This window comes from Culex pipiens, chromosome 2 (assembly GCF_016801865.2).
Source record: "Culex pipiens pallens isolate TS chromosome 2, TS_CPP_V2, whole genome shotgun sequence".
Lineage (NCBI taxonomy): Eukaryota > Metazoa > Arthropoda > Insecta > Diptera > Culicidae > Culex > Culex pipiens.
The window spans coordinates 196,500,405-196,521,757 of NC_068938.1; the positions used below are offsets into that span (position 1 = coordinate 196,500,405).

At 33.4% G+C, this 21,353-nt stretch overlaps 2 protein-coding genes across 4 annotated transcripts in view; one reads left to right on the forward strand and one right to left on the reverse strand.

Moving 5' to 3' along the window:
- The window catches only part of LOC120415833 (potassium voltage-gated channel subfamily KQT member 1-like), a 454,129-nt gene that overhangs the window by 201,726 nt on the left and 231,050 nt on the right, over nucleotides 1-21,353 (forward strand). The gene's annotated exons all lie outside the window — the stretch shown is intronic.
- On the reverse strand, nucleotides 6,966-12,722 carry LOC120415835 (actin, muscle-type A2-like). Its single transcript, XM_039577472.2, has 3 exons — nucleotides 12,566-12,722; nucleotides 7,667-8,672; nucleotides 6,966-7,583 (listed from the first exon to the last, which is right to left on the reverse strand). The coding sequence occupies exons 2-3, from the start codon at nucleotides 8,589-8,591 to the stop codon at nucleotides 7,378-7,380; spliced, it is 1,131 nt and encodes a 376-aa protein (XP_039433406.1). The 5' UTR covers nucleotides 8,592-8,672; nucleotides 12,566-12,722; the 3' UTR covers nucleotides 6,966-7,377.

Here is a 21,353-nt window from a genome sequence, read left to right on the forward strand (position 1 = left end):
CTCGTCGACAAGTTGCCAAGTTGAGCTTCACATGCAGACGCGAGCAATGCTGGCGCGTGATGCTGGCGCGTATAGAGTTTTGATACTAGATTACCCCCTTTTAGTGCAAGTTGCTTTATCGATTGCTCGTTCATCACACATCGCCTATCATTATTTTCTATGCTAAGCTTCAGTTAACGCAAACTAGACGCAAGCAGCTATCTGTTCTGAAGCCTCATGCTCATTCTTTTGCCTTTCTTTTTTGTTTTGCTCATTCTCTGATCGAACTCTGAGCGAACGAATTTCTGGGAAGCGTTCAAGCTTTCCATGTGCCAGTGACAACTCACATCGCGGGTTTGGTTTTATAGCTTCGGTACTAGCCTTTTTGTGTATTAGTATTTTTGTTCATCGTACCAGCGCACCACGGTGGTTTATTCGGTACGTTTGCGTTTGTCGTAGTGAAGTCCCACCGAGCGCTCAGTCGTTGTATGCTTCCCAATCCCAAAAACGCCTAAATGCTTGCTTATTGAAAGCTCTCAATTTTGCCTAACGCCTAAATGACAGTTTAGTGAATTACAGTAGGCGTTTCAAAGCTTTCAAGAACATTTATGCGGCTTTACTGTTACATCGTTGTTTACAACACGGCAAATTCTCGGGTGTTGAAACACTTTCTGCCAGTTATTTTGTAACCACTTTAACGCATTGGAGCAAGACGGAATTATTTTGTTTTCTCGTTAATTTTTAATATTTTGAAAAGTGCAAAAAAACACTCAGAGAATACGAACAATTTAGCGATATGCAGAAAACATTACGAACATCGCAAATTGTGAGCTAATTCTCTGTCTCAAAAACAATGTGTTCTGATTTAAAAAATCGAAAATGCTTGTGTGCGAGCACAGTTTACAACCGGCCATGGCAAATGGGGCAAAAACCAGCGCTTTTCAGTTATATGAAAAAATATGGTTGAGTTTCGAATTGTATTATGAATGGACCATTCTTTATATTGCTATTTCTTTGAAAAAAAAAATAAAAAAAAAATCAACTGCCGTTAACTTCCTTTTGTAAGAAAGGCTCTATCTCACCCCAGGTGGGATTAAATCGGGTTTTTTTACTTAAAATATAGGAAATGTTAGTAATAAGCACAGCCAAAGTTGACCCCTAAAAAACTAACACTTTTAAAAACATTGGCAAAGTCACATAAAACAAGTAAAACTTCCAACACATAAATTTGATAAAATTTTAAGAGTTCTTCTTTCAAATGCTTTTTAAAGATCAAAAATTTGTAAAGAAAATTGATTTTTGGCGATTTTTTAAATCGAAGCCCGTCTTAAGGCGGGGTGAGGTTTTAGAGGGTTGAATAAATTAATTGAAATATAAGTTGTTGATGTTTTCAGGGAATGAAAAGTTTAAATATTCTCACCTATAGATCTGTTGAAATTTGTTTTTATCATTCGATTTAATTTTTACTATAATTTTTGCATGGATTGTTGGATCATTATTTTCATTTTTTTTATATTCACGTTAAATTTTTTTATGGATTATTATTCTAACAACAATTTTAAAATATTGTTTAAAATTGTTTGTACATCAACCATCAAATAGAAACGACTATTACAAAAAAAATCAAAGTTGTTGTCCTTAAGGACTGGTTAAGGTTAACGGGGGGAGAGGTTATTAACGATGGCCTTATTTTAGTGAGATTCAGATAATAATTCTATCTTTATCTCAGTTCAATAATTTAAAAACACTAATGTGCTTAAAACTTCGTTTGAAAATGTCGTTTGATGTCGCGTCCTTTGAAAATGTCATACTTCTTGCAAAAATACCAAATTTAGTGAATATTTTTGATTTCTTTTAGTTTTTAAATTACAACAATGTCAAAACAAAGGTTTAATTTACAGCTTGTAAATTAATTTTGAAAAGTTGTGGTTTGGTTGAGCGTTTTAGCAGAATGCATTCTTTGAAAAGTTAATTTAAATAAGTGATTGTTGGTTATTGTTTGTATCCTATTGCCGATATAATCATCGTTATTCGTATACGATACGATAAAAACGATAATTTTATCATTATCGTATGATGATAAAACTATTGCTCAATAAGGTTAAAAAACTCAATAGAGAATTTGCAGCAAAGCTAAAAGACACATGTCGCCACCTATGAACAAATAGCGTAAACCTATGATTTTCTGAGAAAATGTGTTTTTGCTTCATTATCAACATTTTTATAAAACTTATGCTGGATTCAGATGAGAAAAATTATTTCCAACAATTTGGTCTACAACTTTCCAATATTTGTTTGATTTTTCTATGAGAAAACTGTAAATTTAGAAAAAGATAGTAATTTGGACTATTTGGCAAGAAAGTCTGTCAAAAATCAATAAAAATTGTTGAATATAAGTTAACATATCTGTTATCAACTATATAACTGTTTATTTCATTGATATATACGGGGAAACTCATTTTTTCGTGTTCCAAAACATGTTTTTTAAAGAAAAAGGTTACAAATTTTTGCGTGCCCAAAAAATGATATTCACTATTTTGAAGCAAAAAAATTCTCGTCTTTTGCAACCAGTTTCATTAAGATTGATGCAGGGAATCCTGAGAAATAAGCGATTTTGTTCTTCAATCCAGCAGAAAGAAATACGATTTTTGGCAAGTAACCTCATTTTGGCGCCACCTACATTTGAAACACAGGCGCGCTGCAAAACCTCAATTTGCTTATTTTTTATGAAAAGAATGAAAAAATATTAAACTGCAATTCAAATGAATAATAACAGTTTTGCTATTGTAAAAAAATGCACAATAACAATAATTCATGAGTTCATACATGATACATCTGTTTCTGATCTGTACTGACTAATTTTAACAATTTTTAAAAAGCCCGAAAGTTTCCAAGTGGATGAAAAAATGCAAGAAAAGCGTTTAAGAATATTTTTTAAAGAGTATACAATATGGTGACAATAAAAAAATCGACATCAGGGATACCCTCTGATTCGATTCCTTAGGTAAAAATAAGTATCTGTGCCAATTTCAAACCAAATCGGTTAAGGTTAAGGGGTCGCATTTTATTGTTGAAGTTTATATGGAAAAATCGTACAAATGTATGCAGAAAATATCGTTTAAGTATTTTTCTGCCAGGTAGCGTGGATCTCGCCCAAAATTGTCCAAGTGTGAAGAAAATTTAATTTCCTACAACTTTGTCCAAGAGTACGAAACGATCCGAGTTGATCCTGATTTTTGGTGATTTTTTTTTAGTAAAAAGTATTTTCTTATATACTGTATGTGTACCCCTTATATAGATGCAAATATATAAGCCGATTTCATTTCATCGCATTGCTAATAACCCTTCAGGATCAACTCGGATCTTCTTGCACCCTTTGACAAAGTTGTAGGAAATTAAATTTCCTAGAAGAATCTCACACTTGGACAATTTTGGGCGAGCCCAGCGCCACCTGCTGCCAAAATCCTGAAGTGATGTTTTTCCCCACAAATTTTCCCAATATAAACTTCAACGATAAAAAGCGACCCCTGAACCTTAAGGGGTTACATACATGTAAATCGGCAAAAATGTCAGAGATTGGTTTGAGCATACACTTAAACTTTTTTTTAATCTCTTTTCAGGGCATTAAAATATTTATTTTCAACTATTATTAAAATAAATTATTAGAAATTTGGTTGTATAATTGCCGAGATATACAGTATGTAAAAAAAGTATTTACACCCCTTGGGCACTATGCACATTTTGTGATGAAACATGTAAACAATTTAATGTTGACATAAACCTAGTACTACGTTTTGTTCAGAAACTCATGCCGAAAATTTTGCTGCAAAAAGCTCATGAAAAGATGTTTTCTATAAAAAGTTATATAACAAATACTATTACAAAAATAAAAAAGGTGCAAAAAAAGTTTGTACACCTTTCGAAAAATTAACATAAATAAAGTTATTTGTTGACAAATCACCATAAATCCAGTCTCCCAACTCCAAATAGGCATCCTTGACTGATTAAAAATATAATTTGGATTGAATATAAAGTTTACTAATTACTTAGTATAAAAGTTTATATAACTCTGGAAATTCTAAATAAAACTTATCTAAACTTAATTTTGCAAACTTTCAATTTAACTAAATGTCAATATATTACCATAGAATTGCTAAATAAACATTCTGGAGTGGGTATAACACCGTTTTGGGGGTCTTTGTATCGATAGAATAGATTTTTCGTTGGAATTTCGTACCAACCCGGAATTACGTCGTCGGAAAATCCGCCGGCATTCGAACCGGTCCACAATTAACAAGTCAACCTATGTGGCATCGGAAAGGGCATAAAATTTCCGATCTTTTGATACCCAGACATCTAGGTTTTCTATAAAACCCACGTTTTTAAATACCTAGGCAAAAACGTTGTTATGGTTTCGTTTGAGCAATCTGCCAAAAATGTATGGAATTTCGTAATTTTTGTTCTCGTGGATCAAACTTACTTTTTGCCCAGGTATTTAAAAACGTGGGTTTTATAGAAAACCTAGATGTATGGGTATCAAAAGATCGGAAATTTTATGCCCTTTCCGATGCCACATAGGTTAACTTGTGAATTGTGGACCGGTTCGAATGCCGGCGGATTTTTCGACGACGTAATTCCGGGTTGGTACGAAATTCCAACGAAAAATCTATTCTAGCGATACAAAGACCCCCAAAACGGTGTTATACCCACTCCAAAATGTTTATTTAGCAATTCTATGGTAATATATTGACATTTAGTTAAATTGAAAGTTTGCAAAATAAAGTTTAGATAAGTTTTATATAGAATTTCCAGAGTTATATAAACTTTTATACTAAGTAATTAGTAAACTTTATAATCAATCCAAATTATTTTTTTAATCAGTCAAGGATGCCTATTTGGAGTTGGGAGACAGGATTTATGGTGATTTGTCAACAAATAACTTTATTTATGTTAATTTTTCGAAAGGTGTACAAACTTTTTTTGCACCTTTTTTATTTTTGTAATAGTATTTGTTATATAACTTTTTATAGAAAACATCTTTTCATGAGCTTTTTGCAGCAAAATTTTCGGCATGAGTTTCTGAACAAAACGTAGTACTAGGTTTATGTCAACATTAAATTGTTTACATGTTTCATCACAAAATGTGCATAGTGCCCAAGGGGTGTAAATACTTTTTTTACATACTGTAGCTATTTTAAGTTAGCAGTTTCAAAAACGGATGCCACGTTACTTCCTCACAGTTTTGGCCGAATCGGCTCAAAATTTTGGAGAAGACTCGTTAAACTGGACCTCTGTGCATGATGAAGCCAGATTTTCAAAAAGTTTATTTGAAAAAAATATGAACATATTTCTATGTTTTTTCATATAAAAAGTTGTCAGTTTTTGATTTTTGTATTTTTTAAAATGCAAAATTTCAAAATCGGACTTCGTCATGCAAACGGAATGTGTTTTTGGAGTCTTCACTCCAAATTTCAGCCAATTTGGTCCATCCCATCTCGAAATATCGTGGCACCTGTAAATCAACTCGGGGTTCAGAGAAAAATGCTCACAAAGTTTGACAGTTCGCTTTGCGCATGGTAAAATGTTGAGCGTAAATCGCCTCTTACTCAGTTTAATCATGAAATATCTTCATGATACTTTCAGGAGTGATTGAATATAATCTTTCAAGTGGATTTAATATTTTTTTCTGAAATATGAAATTTTGTGTTTTTCTACATGTAAGTAACCCCTTAACCGATTTGGCTCAAAATTGGCACAGTTACTTATTATTGACTAAAGAATCAAACCAGAGGATATGTCTTCAGGTTTTCCAAAATCATCAATTTTTCTTGTCATTTCAACAAAAAATTGGGTATTTTTTGAAGTGGAGAGAAAACAAATAAAAGTTGTCAGATATGTTGTTATTGTTTAAAAGCAATAAAGACAATAATAACAAAAAATCGCTTAAAACATGTTTCACAGTTTTAAATTATTTGAAATTCATTTTAAAAATGTATAAACAAAGTCCATTGTTGCATCCAAATTTAATTCTAATGAAAAATTTGATGACGCCATTCGATTCATCGTTCAATTTTCTTCATAACAAGTGGTTGAGTTTTGTTTTAGCAGTTTTTGGTTATTTTAAAACAGAGGTTTTTTGAAAAAAATCAAAGAAAATCGCAAAAATTAGGCGCAGTGCCAAAAAGGGGTGGTCCATTTTTTGTTGATATCCAGGATACCTGCCTGTTTTGATAGTATAAATAATCTGTTTCTGTACTTTTTTTGTGTACAGTTGTGGTAAAATGACTCGTACAATCAATTTTCAATGTTGCTCCAATCAAAAGATTGTTGAATAAATGTTACCTGATTTGTGTTAAAATTAGGAGGAAGATGCAAGAACAAAGAAATTAGTTGTTAAATTTCAAATCATGAAATAAAATTTTGCAAAAAAACATATTTTATTTTTGATTGAATTTTTGAGGTTAAATCGAAGGTCTCAAATCTCGATCTATGCCTTTTCCAGACTCATGTGAAAATTAAAAAAATATCAGCCAGTTTAAAGCCAATTTCGGTGGTATTTCAAAGAATGTTGGTCATTAAACTTTAGGCTATTTTTATTTGTCTGAAAAAAGTCAATCAGAAAGAATTAAAAAAATCTAGTTATAATGTTTACTTTATGCCCAACTTTGACAGTTCAATTTGGCTACAGAAATAAAATTAGAAGAAAATATTCAAGGAATCAACAAAATGGGGGAAATTGAACGTCTTGTTCAATTTTACTTCAATAAAAGCTGTATATCTAAATGAAACGTGGTGACGTGCTCAAAGAATCAAAAAGTTTTTTTTTTTAATGATTCCAAGAACGCATGTTTACGACGGTTGCGATTCCCAAGAATTGAATCACTAAGTGGAAACCCAATGCTTCTTATTGCTAGCAAAGATTATTTGGACATGGGTTCTTTTTCTTTTTTGTTTCGCAAGAAAATAATAATAAAAACATCAACCTCCTCCCTTCTTACAGATAGATGCATACAAAATATATTTCCAAAAGAAAAAATGTTAAACGATAGATAAAAATGAACACGAGCGATTGTTGATGTTGTAGTTGTTGCGCCACCACACGAGAGTGGGACGCCGACGCCATTACTGGGACAGTTTGGGCCGTCGCCACGACCGTCACGGACATGGCCGCCGCAGCACTGCCCACTTTTGTTTTCACCACCACCATCACCACACTGCTGCTGCTGCTGCTTCTTTTGTTGTTGTTGTTGTTGTTTATGATGTTTCTTGTGCTGTTGTTGTTGTAGTTGTTGTTGTTCCTGGTCACCAATCCTTGTTGTGTCTTCTGGTAGTATTGGTAATTGTTCAAGTAATTGTTGGAGAAGCTCCTCCTTCTTCGCCACGTTGACCGGAGGCGGCTTAGAAGCACTTGCGGTGGACGATTCCGGGGCCACCCTCGTCGTACTCCTGCTTCGAGATCCACATCGTCTGGAAGGTGGACAGCGAGGCCAGGATGGAGCCGCCGATCCAGACCGAGTACTTACGCTCGGGCGGGGCGATGATCTTGATCTTGATGGTGGAGGGCGCGAGCGAGGTGATTTCCTTCTGCATGCGATCGGCAATACCTGTGGGGGCAGAGGGAGAGGAAAGGTTTTTTTTTTTTGAGGTTAGGAAATTTCAAATGAATGAGAATGTGAAAACGTCTTACCCGGGTACATGGTGGTACCGCCGGACAGCACACTGTTGGCGTACAGATCCTTACGGATGTCCACGTCGCAGCGCATGATCGAGTTGTACACGGTTTCGTGTACACCGGTCGCCTCCATGCCCAGGAAGGACGGCTGGAAGAGGGCCTCGGGCGCCCGGAAGCGCTCGTTACCGATGGTGATGACCTGTCCGTCGGGCAGTTCATACGACTTCTCCGAGGAGGACGAAGCGGCCGCGGCCTGCATTTCCTGCTCAAAGTCGAGCGCGACGTAGCACAGCTTCTCCTTGATGTCACGCACGATTTCCCGCTCGGCCGTGGTCGTGAACGAGTAGCCACGCTCGGTGAGGATCTTCATGAGGTAGTCGGTCAGATCGCGACCGGCCAAATCCATACGCAGGATGGCATGGGGCAGGGCGTAACCTTCGTAGATCGGGACGGTGTGCGAGACACCATCGCCGGAATCGAGCACCACTCCGGTGGTACGACCGGAAGCGTACAGCGACAGCACGGCTTGGATGGCCACGTAAGCCGCCGGCGCAGCGAACGTCTCAAACATGATCTGGGTCATCTTCTCGCGGTTAGACTTGGGGTTCAGCGGGGCCTCAGTCAGCAGAATCGGATGTTCCTCGGGCGCCACTCGCAGCTCGTTGTAGAACGTGTGATGCCAGATCTTCTCCATGTCGTCCCAGTTGGTGATGATGCCGTGCTCGATCGGATACTTGAGCGTCAGAATACCTCGCTTGGATTGGGCCTCGTCACCGACGTACGCGTCCTTGTTACCCATACCGACCATCACACCCTGGTGCCGGGGTCGGCCAACGATCGAGGGGAACACGGCGCGGGGGGCGTCATCACCGGCGAATCCGGCCTTGCACATGCCGGATCCGTTGTCGACGACCAGTGCTCCCGCATCATCATCACACATTTTGGCGGTTTAGTTTTTGGGTAGGTGCGGGGTCGAAGATTTAGAGAAATAACAGAGAGAGCTTGTTTCGAAGTGGTGGAACTGAAATGAGGGAAAGGAGAAAAAGAGATGTCAGCAGGGTTACCAGGTCAAAATTAGAAAAATCTAGCAATGTGTCTATTAAAAAACTAACTGACGAAATTCTAACCATTCTCAATGGTGAAGGGGAGGGAGGATATGAATTAATTTTGAAAAATGTTGAATTCAGGTGGTTTAACTGATTTTATGACCTCAAAAATGTTTAATTAACATTCCCTCTCAGAAAAACTCATTCAATTTTTTTTTTATTTTCAAGTAAACTCGTCCATTTTAATCAAAAAGTTGTTTAAAATCGGCAAAATCTGGCATGCCAGAGTACACTGAGAAGGATGAATCTTTATTCTGGCTGACACTTGAAAAATCTGGCATTCCCAGATTTATCTGGCAACCTGGCAACCCTGGATGTCAGCTTGGTTCTTATATTAGGTTTTTTAGAGTTTTGGTTTTGTGCAAACACAATATTTTGATAAATATTCCTAAAGAAATTTCATAGCTTAATGCATTTGAGCATCTTACATAATCAGTCAGGACCATAAGGCTAAATCTGAGTCAAAGACAACAAATCCGGAGAATGTGGATTTGCCGTTAGTACAATTTTGTGTAAATGCAGAGTCCGATGTATCAGTATTGAGTTCTTTGGAGAGCTGAAATTGGCACTCAGTCCTTAAAACTTAGTTGATAAATCTAAAACATTGAGTTTTTTTTTTCCGAATTTGCTATTTGAAAAAATCGATATAGTTTAGATCAGTAAACCAGCTGTCAAAATGTCATTTATTTTATTTAATTCAAATTGTTTGACAATTTTAAATCAAATATCGGTTGTTCGATAAAACAAAATAAACGTCATATCCGAATTCCAAAAAGTTTTTTTTTTATTTCGGTAAGTTTTTACTAAATTCGGTTATTTTCAGTTTACCAAACTGTTCATTAGCTAAAAATTCGGTCCACCGAATTTAGTAAAAAATCTAAGTGTTTAGGTTCAATAAACGTTATGCTTTGCGAGTCGCAATTCAGAATTCCAGGAATTTGACCATTTTAGGTGAAAATTGGGTGTTGTTCAATTGGTTTAATCAAATTGTGATTTAGTTAGAGGTTCAATTAATAAAAAGTGTACTAATATTTTTAGAGAAATTAATAAATAAGCAATTTTGACAAAAAGGCTCATGGTGTCTAAGTCATTTCCAGTTGCATGTTTGTAAAATGAACGATTTTTTCCACTGAATCTTTCAACCACTTTTTTGGTTGCAGTTTTGAGCAAAGGATTTTTTAACATTAATATTTCCGATATTAAAAAATGTTTGTAACTTGTTAATACAGAGAAACCTCTTTTTAAAAACCTACAAATTGCTTTCAAAAGATTGCGAAAATGTTGCGTCGTTCCGGAGAAATCTACAAATTAGTAAAACGTTACGCACCGCGTAAAAAGTGGTTTCACTGTACTTATATATAGCAGAATATGCATGCAAAGAATTCGTTAATACATAAAAAACAGTATTTTGATTTTTTATGAAAAAGTTTTCAAGTTGAAGTTGTTATTAATGAAAAATAAATTGTCAAATTAGGCATTTTTGGAAATTATTAGATATCGAATATTTTCACAAATGTGTTTTTCCATTAAAATGTAACAAATAGTTGCTGGTCGATAAAAAAAACTTTTTATAAAATTATCAGCTCTTCATTATTTATTTTTCAATTTATTTTATATATAATGGATTTCTAATAAAACTATTTCAATTCATATCAACTTTCTGAATTGTTCAAATATTCTCCATCGACTTTGCAGCTATCAAAATTGTATGAAGGCATGTATGAACGAATTAATGAAGTATAAGTACTGTTTTGAACATGGAAAAGGCTCTTACAAAATTTAAACAGAGTGAAAGAAATGGAAAAATTAAACTTCTGGAGTGCAACCTACGCAAATTAAGTAGGTTACACGTTATTCTTTAAAGTTATTAAAGATTTGTAATATGATTAATTTTTTCTGATAAACATATAAGTATTATTTGATTTAAATGGCTTGTGTATGACAAATAATTAAGCTGGTCAGCAGAATCAAAATCAATTTATCTATGTGCTTTTCAGATTAAAAGAAGGGAAATTATGAGGTTTTAGTTGAGACTTAGATAAGGCCTATGCTGCCCATGTTCGCATAAATATCCCATATGCAAAAACAGCAAGCTGAGAAAAACGCTTTTGAAGTTTGTCCCATACATAAGGCTACGTGTTAAGCTTTCGCGAAAAAACTGGATTTCCTCCTGATTTCTAGAACAAAGTACTGGATGTAATAGGCTCTTTTGAAAGAACACACGATTTTGAACCAAACTGCATCAAAAACTCGAAATCGATGAAAATGCATATGGGACATTTATGCGATCAGGGGCAGTATGCCTATGCAAAAACACTATTTTACATAATCATTGAAAAAATTGTAATTTTTTTAAAGAAATCATTGAATACATTTTATAATGTATTTTCAATTACATAAAGACTTTTAAATATTTGAACTAATTATTAACTTTGGAACTGTTGTAGGCTCAATGCCCAGTAACTTCTGAAAAAATATTTCTAAATTGAATGAGTTCTAAAAATTGATGAATATTTCCAAATTTATGACATTATTCTTTTCTTTAATCCTCTACATTCCAACCCTGCCTCTAGACGGACTTCGATTTAAAAATTTGCCAAATATCTATTTTTCAATCAATTTTTAATCTTTCTAAAGCACTTGAAAGAAGAATTCTAAAAATTTAAGCAATTTTTAACTTCCAAGTGTGACTTGTCTAATGTGACTTTGGCAATGTTTTTAAAAATGTATTTTTTTCTTAGGTCAAATTTCGCTGTTTTTCATACTAACATTTCCTCTAAATTATGTGGACATAAATATGCAGTAATTTTGTAGTGTTCCAGGCTATGCCTCTAATCATTTTTTACAATTTGGGAAAACAAGCAAAAAATTTAAAAAGTGAATGCAAAAACATGAAAAAACTAAATAGGCAAAAGGTAATGATTGGAGGTGGTAGAGTAAGTCAAATACTATCAGAAACTACACAGAAAAAATTATGGGAATTTTAATCAGTTTCTGGTAAATATTCATCAGGTTAACATTTTTACACATTTTTTAGGTAATATTACTCAAAAAAGAGGTAATATTCAACCAACCAATTTTTCAATATTCCAAAATTCAACATTTTTTTTGCTGTGTAACTTAAACAAAAATAGATTGATGCAAATTAAAATACTAGAAATTAAACAAGAAAAATATAAAACAAGGGAAGCAAAATTTTTAGTAGAACAAAACACGGAAAAAATAAATATTTTCGAAAACAAATTTTCCGTGAAAATAATTATGTCAAATAATTGATGCTGACACATTACATAAGTTTTCAATCTCAAAAATTCTTTGAGGGTTTCAACACTTAAGCTCCCCAAGTTATCAATCATTTCTAAATACAGCCACATGGAAGCAGCATGACGTAATCAAGCATCCTTTCATTATATTAGAATGCATGAATTGCGTAACATTTTCAGCTCCGATTTCAAATATTGACTTTGAGATTTTGTTTTTTTAATGTTTAGTGATTGTAAATTGAATGAGTTTGAATTTCAATATTCAACATCAAACAAGATATGTTTTAACCAATATTAATTGTTATTATTTTTGTAATAATAACTTTTGCTTTACAAAATTTCTTTAGGCACATTATTTTTTTGTTACGCAACATGTGATAATTTGTTTTGATTAGGTATATTTTTATAAGGTGCAAATTATCATGTTTATGAATCATAGAATTTCACTGTATTGATATCACTTTTGAATTTCAAAAAAAAAACTTCCACGTGGTCTCTGCTTCCGGTCACACCATAACCTTTTTCCACATAATAAAAGGGCTAACCTTTCAAACCAACCAAGCCACACAGCACACTACACCGCCACACTTCAGGTACTATCAATGACTGAGGTCCTCCGGCCAGGAACAATAGCTTTTATAGTCGGTATCATCCTCCGAAGAGGCGCATCCTTAACGGGCGCCACAAACCTAGACCAAATCTTGGAGTTCCTTTAGCTAGGACCAACCCTCTTCGCGATCGGTTTTGGGATTTCCCTTAAACGGCGCGTGCGAACCGATCAATCGGGCACACGACTAGTCGAACCGACTAATCGCGACTAATCAAGTCCTTAAATGGCGCGTGGTTTAAAAATACGTTAGTGCAATTCTGCTTTATTTTAGTGCATTTTAGTACAGCGCGCGCGTCGATTAATCAATCGTCCGTCGCGGATGTAAATATTACCATTACACTCTAAACCGGGACGGGGCACTAAATTGGTGTCAGTGCGTGCGTGACGCCATAAAATGTCCGCGTGTGTGTGTGTGTGTGTACGTAACGCTCAATTAAACATGTACTGAAATGTGCAATATGGTCGCCATCGTCGTCGTGCGAACAAGCGATTTAATTTTAGAACACTCGCGCCAGGCGACGCGTGCCACATGTGCACTTTTTTAGTGTACCGTTTTGTGGGAAATTCTTGCGGATTTCTTTTTTGTTTTGAGGTTAGGTTTTTTCCCTCGTTTACTCTGCCTCTTTTACCATGTGGTGGATTCCCTAACATGTAGTGACACGAGAATTGTTTCAAGTGAAGCGAAGCGTGAACTAGGGTGGTTCTAACGAGAAATGTCAAAAAATTATGGCGGATGATTCTGTTTTCAAAACATCAGTAAGCTTTCTAAAATAATAAAGCGAAAAAAATATAAAGTTGTATATTTTTATAGCATCTACATTTTAGACCAAACTTGATATTATGGCACAATAATTAGTTTAGTTTCGAAGTCAAAACAACGTTGACAGCTCTTTTAAGAAATACTATAGCTGTCAATTCGTTTTATAGCACCCCCCATTATGGCGGACATGTCAAACGGGAACCACCCCCCGTAGCTGTCAAAGCTCGCCCCTTTTGCATGCCTAAAACGGAGTGTGGCGAACGAATTGTTTTCGAGCCGCGTGGCACGCGTCCGGCGTGTTGTCGTCGTGGGGCTATTTAAGGAACCGGCGACGAACGCACGACAAATCGGTAGTTTGCTAGACCGGCCATCATTGGCTTTTAGCGCGTCCGCTGGCAGGACAGCGCATGATTCGATAATCGGGGCTTAGCGCAGTCAAAGGAGTGTTGTAGGAAATGGGATTAGAGCGTGTGTGGTGTTTTGAGGATTTGAAAGGATTTGGGGAGGTTTAGTGAATGGAAACTGTCGTGGGTGAGGTTTTATGTTTACAATCAAATGTAGTGTTTCAGGCTGTTGACTGAAGATTATGACTTTTTTTTAACAAAAATGTGTTTGTTTTGGACAAACAATCTGATTTAATATTATCAGATTTTGTCCTGTTTTAAAATAATGTTCAGCATATTCAGCGTTTGGGTAATTTAAAAAACATGTTTTCTCCTTTCTTCAAAATTGTTGCATTTTTGGATCAAATATCAAATTAACTTTAGACTCATAGGAAGCTACTTTGAAAGTGATTCGGAAATCTGAAATGTTTTTAGTTTTTTTTTTGTTTTTCACGTGTGTACGATACCATTACTTCAATGATAAGAGAAATGTCTCCAATAAACATACTAAAAACTCAACATTTTAAAGAAAATTTAAGTCTTACCAATTGTATTTGTCTGCATTGAAAATCGTATTTAGCATGTTTGTGCGCAAAAAAAGAATCAATACTTATATATTTTGAAAACCAGTGTTGCAAAAACACTGGTTAGGTTTAGAATGCATTCGAAAACACATTGTTCGTTGAAGTGTCTAAACCATGGCTCATTATTTAATTGTTTATACTTTTTCTGTCAGAGACGAAGGACATAATCTTTAAAAAAAAACATCATTTTATTTGCTCATAAATAAATAAATAAAAATAACAAAAATGTTGAGGTTAGTCAAACAAAAACATATTTTACATATTCAAAAATAGTATCTCGAAGAATTTATGATCGAGAGAAAGTCTTGAGCAAAGTTATAGAAAAAGTAAGGAGTCCTCGAAAATATTGTTGCACTCCAAAAAAAACATTGTTTGTGTCTTTTTGTAATTATGTTCATCTTTGACATTCTGTTGTTACTTTTTTTCTTTTTTTTTTTGTAATTTTTGTCACTTTTATAATTTTTGTCATTCTAGTAATTTTTGGCATTCTTGTCCAATTTATCATTTTGGTTGTTTTAGTAATTCTGATAATTTTTGTCTTTCTTACATTTTGGTCACATCCTGATTTTCGTTCTATCCATTCTTTCCATTCTTTTCGTTCTTTTCGTTCTTTTCGTTCTTTTCGTTCTTTTCGTTCTTTTCGTTCTTTTCGTTCTTTTCGTTCTTTTCGTTCTTTTCGTTCTTTTCGTTCTTTTCGTTCTTTTCGTTCTTTTCGTTCTTTTCGTTCTTTTCGTTCTTTTCGTTCTTTTCGTTCTTTTCGTTCTTTTCGTTCTTTTCGTTCTTTTCGTTCTTTTCGTTCTTTTCGTTCTTTTCGTTCTTTTCGTTCTTTTCGTTATTTTCATTCTTTAAGTAATTTTCGTAATTTTCGTAATTTTCGTAATTTTCGTAATTTTCGTAATTTTCGTAATTTTCGTAATTTTCGTAATTTTCGTAATTTTCGTAATATTCGTAATTTTCGATATTTTCGTAATTTTTGTAATTTTCGTAATATTCGTAATTTTCGTAATTTTCGTAATTTTCGTAATTTTCGTAATTTTCGTAATTTTCGTAATTTTCGTAATTTTCGTAATTTTCGTAATTTTCGTAATTTTCGTAATTTTCGTAATTTTCGTAATTTTCGTATTTTTTCGTAATTTTCGTATTTTTTTCGTAATTTTCGCAATTTTTGTAATTTTCGTAATTTTCGTAATTTTCGTAATTTTTGTAATTTTCGTAATTTTCTTAATTTTGGTAATTTTCGTAATTTTCTTAATTTTGGTAATTTTGGTAATTTTCGTAATTTTGGTAATTTTCGTAATTTTCGTAATTTTCGTTATTTTCGTTATTTTCGTAATTTTCGTAATTTTCGTAATTTTCGTAATTTTCTTAATTTTCGTAATTTTCGTAATTTTCGTAATTTTAGTAATTTTCGTAATTTTCGTATTTTTTGTAATTTTCGTAATTTTCGCAATTTTTGTAATTTTCTTAATTTTCGTAATTTTCGTAATTTTCGTAATTTTCGTAATTTTGGTAATTTTCGTAATTTTCGTCATTTTCGTAATTTTCGTAATTTTCGTAATTTTCGTAATTTTCGTAATTTTCGTAATTTGCGTCATTTTCGTCATTTTCGTCATTTTCGTAATTTTCGTCATTTTCGTCATTTCCGTCATTTTTGTCATTTTTGTAATTTTGGCAATGTTGGTAATGTTGGTAATTTCAGTTATTTTGGTCATTTTGATTTTTTAATCGTTTATATCATTCTTGTCTATTCTTGTCTATTTTTGTCTATTCTTGTCTATTCTTGTCTATTCTTGTCTATTCTTGTCTATTCTTGTCTATTCTTGTCTATTCTTGTCTATTCTTGTCTATTCTTGTCTATTCTTGTCTATTCTTGTCCATATTGTCATTTTTGTCATTTTTGTCATTTTTGTCATTTTTGTCATTTTTGTCATTTTTGTCATTTTTGTCATTTTTGTCATTTTTGTCATTTTTGTCATTTTTGTCATTTTTGTCATTTTTGCCATTTTTGTCATTTTTGTCATTTTTATCATTTTTGTCATTTTTGTCATTTTTGTCATTTTTGTCATTTTTGTCATTTTTGTCATTTTTGTCATTTTTGTCACTTTTGTCATTTTTGTCATTTTTGTCATTTTTGTCATTTTTGTCATATTTGTCATATTTGTCATTTTTGTCATTTTTGTCATTTTTGTCATTTTTGTCATTTTTGTCATTTTTGTCATTTTTGTCATTTTTGTCATTTTTGTCATTTTTGTCATTTTTGTCATTTTTGTCATTTTTGTCATTTTTGTCATTTTTGTCATTTTTGTCATTTTTGTCATTTTTGTCATTTTTGTCATTTTTGTCATTTTTGTCATTTTTGTCATTTTTGTCATTTTTGTCATTTTTGTCATTTTTGTCATTTTTGTCATTTTTGTCATTTTTGTCATTTTTGTCATTTTTGTCATTTTTGTCATTTTTGTCATTTTTGTCATTTTTGTCATTTTTATCATTTTTGTCATTTTTGTCATTTTTGTCATTTTTGTCATTTTTGTCATTTTTGTCATTTTTGTCATTTTTGTCATTTTTGTCATTTTTGTCATTTTTGTCATTTTTGTCATTTTTGTCATTTTTGTCATTTTTGTATTTTTGTCATTTTTGTCATTTTTGTCATTTTTGTCATTTTTGTCATTTTTGTCATTTTTGTCATTTTTGTCATTTTTGTCATTTTTGTCATTTTTGTCATTTTTGTCATTTTTGTCATTTTTGTCATTTTTGTCATTTTTGTCATTTTTGTCATTTTTGTCATTTTTGTCATTTTTGTCATTTTTGTCATTTTTGTCATTTTTGTATTTTTTGTAATTTTTGTTATTTTTGGTCATTTTGATCATTTTGGTCATTTTGGTCATTTTGGTCATTTTGGTCATTTTGTTCATTTTGATCATTTTTGTCATTTTGGTCATTTTGGTCATTTTGTCATTTTATTCATTTTGATCGATTTGGCCATTTTGGCCATTTTTGCCATTTTGGTCATTTTGGTCATTTTGGCCATTTTGGCCATTTTGGTCATTTTGGTCATTTTGGTCATTTTGGTCATTTTGGTCATTTTGGTCATTTTGGTCGTTTTGGTCATTTTGGTCGTTTTGGTCATTTTGGTCATTTTGGTCATTTTGGTCATTTTGGTCATTTTGGTTATTTGTTCATTTTGTTTATTTTGGTCATTTTTGTCATTTTGGTCATTTTGGTCATTTTGGTTATTTTGGTTATTTGTTCATTTTGTTTATTTTGGTCATTTCAATCATTTTGGTAATTTTGGTCATTTTGGTCATTTTGGTCATTTTGTTCATTTTGGTCATTTCAATCATTTTGGTCATTTTTGTCATTTTGGTCATTTTGGTCATTTTGGTCATTTTGGTCATTTTGGTCATTTTGGTCATTTTGGTCATTTTGGTCATTTTGGTCATTTTGGTCATTTTGGTCATTTTGGTCATTTTGGTCGTTTTGGTCATTTTGGTCGTTTTGGTCATTTTGGTCATTTTGGTCATTTTGGTCATTTTGGTCATTTTGGTCATTTCGGTCATTTTGGAGAATTTGGTCTTCAGGTCATTTAGGTCATCTAGGACATTTGGGTCCTTTAGGTCATTTAGGTCTTTAGCTCATTTAGGTCTTTAGTTCATCTTGGTCATTTTGGTGTTTTAGGTCATTTTTCTGGTTCACCCAAATAACCAAAATAATCAAATATGTAGTTCGATTCACTCTACCACCACCAAAAATGCGCAATTTACCAGCTATTCCACCAGCAATGTAATTGTCGATCCAACCATCACCACCTCAATGGCCAATGCCAATTTTATTTCAGCAGCGGTTCCACTCTTGGCTCGAACTAACTGCGCTACACCAACCAAAAACCATTCCGTCCTAATCCGAATACCAAATCGGGCGTATTAAAGTGCAGAACGAAAAAAAGAAAGAAGCAATGCTAAACCGACTAAACCAAAAGCTCAATGCGTAGATCGTAAAAATACGCACTATCGTGGTCTCCCCTGGGAAGGAAATGGAGGGGGAAAAGCCGAACTCAATATATTTAGTGGAAGCGATTAGTTATGGCAGCTTGGGAAATCAAAAGGGTGTGGGAAAGCGATTTGTGGGTGGAATTTCAGTAAGTAAGTTGATGCTTAAAAAGAAGTTCAGTAAAATCATTTTCAGTTAAAAATTCTAAACATTTTCAATTTTAAAATTCAACAAGAAGACAGATTTTTTACTTTCCAATTGTGTCGCATCCTGGGGGGTTCAAAAACATCAAAAAGCATTATTATCTTTGGAGTGGTTCTCATGTTCCGCTTGGGCTGGCAGCAAAGTCTCTTCCATGGAAATTTAGAAGCTGTCCCCCGAAGATCATCCGGCTTAATTGTTTATTTGTGGAGGAAAATAAGCACATTTCTGGAGGCCAAACTCCACAGCTTTGATGTTTGTGCTTTTTCCCACACAATTGAATCAACAGTGATAATTTGAATTTTATGTTCTTTTCTGAAAAATGAAACAATTTAATTAGAATTCCATTGCCAAAAGTAGCCTCCAGCGTAATAATTCATCAACATCAAACAATTCACCCCCGCGAAACATAATTACACGGTGGGAAAATTAAAAGAAAACAAGAATCATGATAACAGGATGGAAAAAACATTGGAAAAACCTCAACCCCCAAACATCAACAATCTTGCTTACATCATCAATCATCGTCCCTTTCGTCCCCGCGTCGACAGGCCGCGAACACGTGGAAAAGCACGCGGAAATGGGGTCGTGCAATCCCTTCGCAATTGACGTGGTGAGCTTTTCTTTTTTAAGAGGTGGGAGCAATCACAGATTACGATTTATTTTGATTTTCACGGCGACGTTTCTTATAATCTAATACCACCTTAAGGAAAGTAACAAATCAAACTAAAAAAATGCTACGTAACTTATGAACACTCTCATTTTACCTGTTCACTTCCTTTACCTCCTTTTGTGGAAGGCATTGTGAGTGGTGCTATCTTGCTAATTAAATTTACACCCAAACAAATCAGGGCTCTCTTTCCCACCAACCACCACCTTGGTCGCCAAGCCATGGAAAATGTGTCACGCAAAGACGGTTCCAGTTACCGTCTTGGCGTGTTTTCCCCATTCAGTTTCTTTCGCTTGACTTGAAGTTTTTCTATTCTTCATTCGGTGTGATGAATTTGAAGGTTAAAAGGATTTTTGCCATTTTGGTAATTTTGGTCATTTTGGTCATTTGTGTCATATTGGTTATTTTGGTTATTTTGGTCAATTTGGTCATTTTGGTCATTTTGGTCATTTTAATCATTTTGGTCATTTTGGTCATTTGAAGGTTAAAAGGATTTTGGTCATTTTGGTCATTTAGAGCATTTGAGTCATTTTGGTCATTTAGAGCATTTGAGTCATTTTGGTCATTTTGGTCATTTTGGTCATTTTGGTCATTTTGGTCATTCTGGTCATTTTGGTCATTTTGGTCATTTTGGTCATTTTGGTCATTTTGTTCATTTTGGTCATTTTGGTCATTTTGATCATTTTGGTCATTTTGGTCATTTTAGTCATTTTGGTCAATTAGGTCGTTTTGGTCATTTTGGTCATTTTGGTCATTTTGGTCATTTTGGTCATTTTGGTCATTTTGGTCATTTTGGTCATTTTGGTAATTTTGGTCATTTTGGTAATTTTGGTCATTTTGGTCATTTTGGTCATTTTGGTCATTTTGGTCATTTTGGTCATTTTGGTCATTTTGGTCATTTTGGTCATTTTGGTCATTTTGGTCATTTTGGCCATTTTGGTCATTTTGGTCATTTTGGTCATTTTGGTCATTTTGGTCATTTTGGTCATTTTGGTCATTTTGGTCATTTTGGTCATTTTGGTCATTTTGGTCATTTTGGTCATTTTGGTTATTTTGATCATTTTGGTCATTTTGGTCATTTTGGTCATTTTGGTCATTTTGGTAATTTTGGTAATTTTGGTAATTTTGGTTATTTTGGTCATTTTGGTCATTTTGGTCATGTTGGTCATTTGGGTGATTCCGGTCATTTAGGTCATTTGAATAATTTTGGTGATTTTGGTCATTTTGGCCATTGTGGTCATTTTAGACATTTTGGTCATTTTGGTAATTTTGGTTATTTTGGTAATTTTGGTAATTTTGGTCATTTGAGTCATTTTGGTCATTTTGATCATTTAGGCCATTTTGGTCATTTTGGTAGTTCCGGTCATTTAGGTCATTTGAATAATTTTGGTTATTTTGGTCATTTTGGCCAATGTGGTCATTTTGGACATTTTGGTCATTTTGGTCATTTTAGTCATTTTGGTCCATTAGGTCGTTTTGGACATTTTGGCCATTTTGTTCATTTTGGTCATTTTGGTCATTTTGGTTATTTTGATCATTTTGGCCATTTTGGAAATTTTGGAAATTTGGGCCATTTTGATAATTCCGGTCATTTCAATAATTTTAGTCATTTAGGTCATTCAAGTCATATATCTCAATTTTGTAATTTTGACCTTGTATTATTTTAGAATTTGGCCGTTTTGGTGATTTTGGTCATTTTGATCATTATGGTAATTTTGGTAATTTTGGTAATTTTGGTAATTTTGGTAATTTTGGTAATTTTGGTAATTTTGGTAATTTTGGTAATTTTGGTAATTTTGGTAATTTTTGTAATTTTTGTAATTTTGGTAATTTTGGTAATTTTGGTCATTTAGGTATTTTTGTGTAATTTTGGTCAGTTTGGTCATTTTTGTCATTTTTGTCATTTTTGTCATTTTTGTCATTTTGGTCATTTTTGTCATTTTTGTCATTTTTGTCATTTTTGTCATTTTTGTCATTTTTGTCATTTTTGGATAATTTTTGTTATTTCAGATATTTCGGTATATTTTTTTCATTTTGGACTTTTTTACATTTTTGATATTGGTAATTTTTAGTTATCATTATCATTTTGTTATTTTGCTTATTGTGGTCATTGAATTGATTTAAAAAAAAAAACTGAA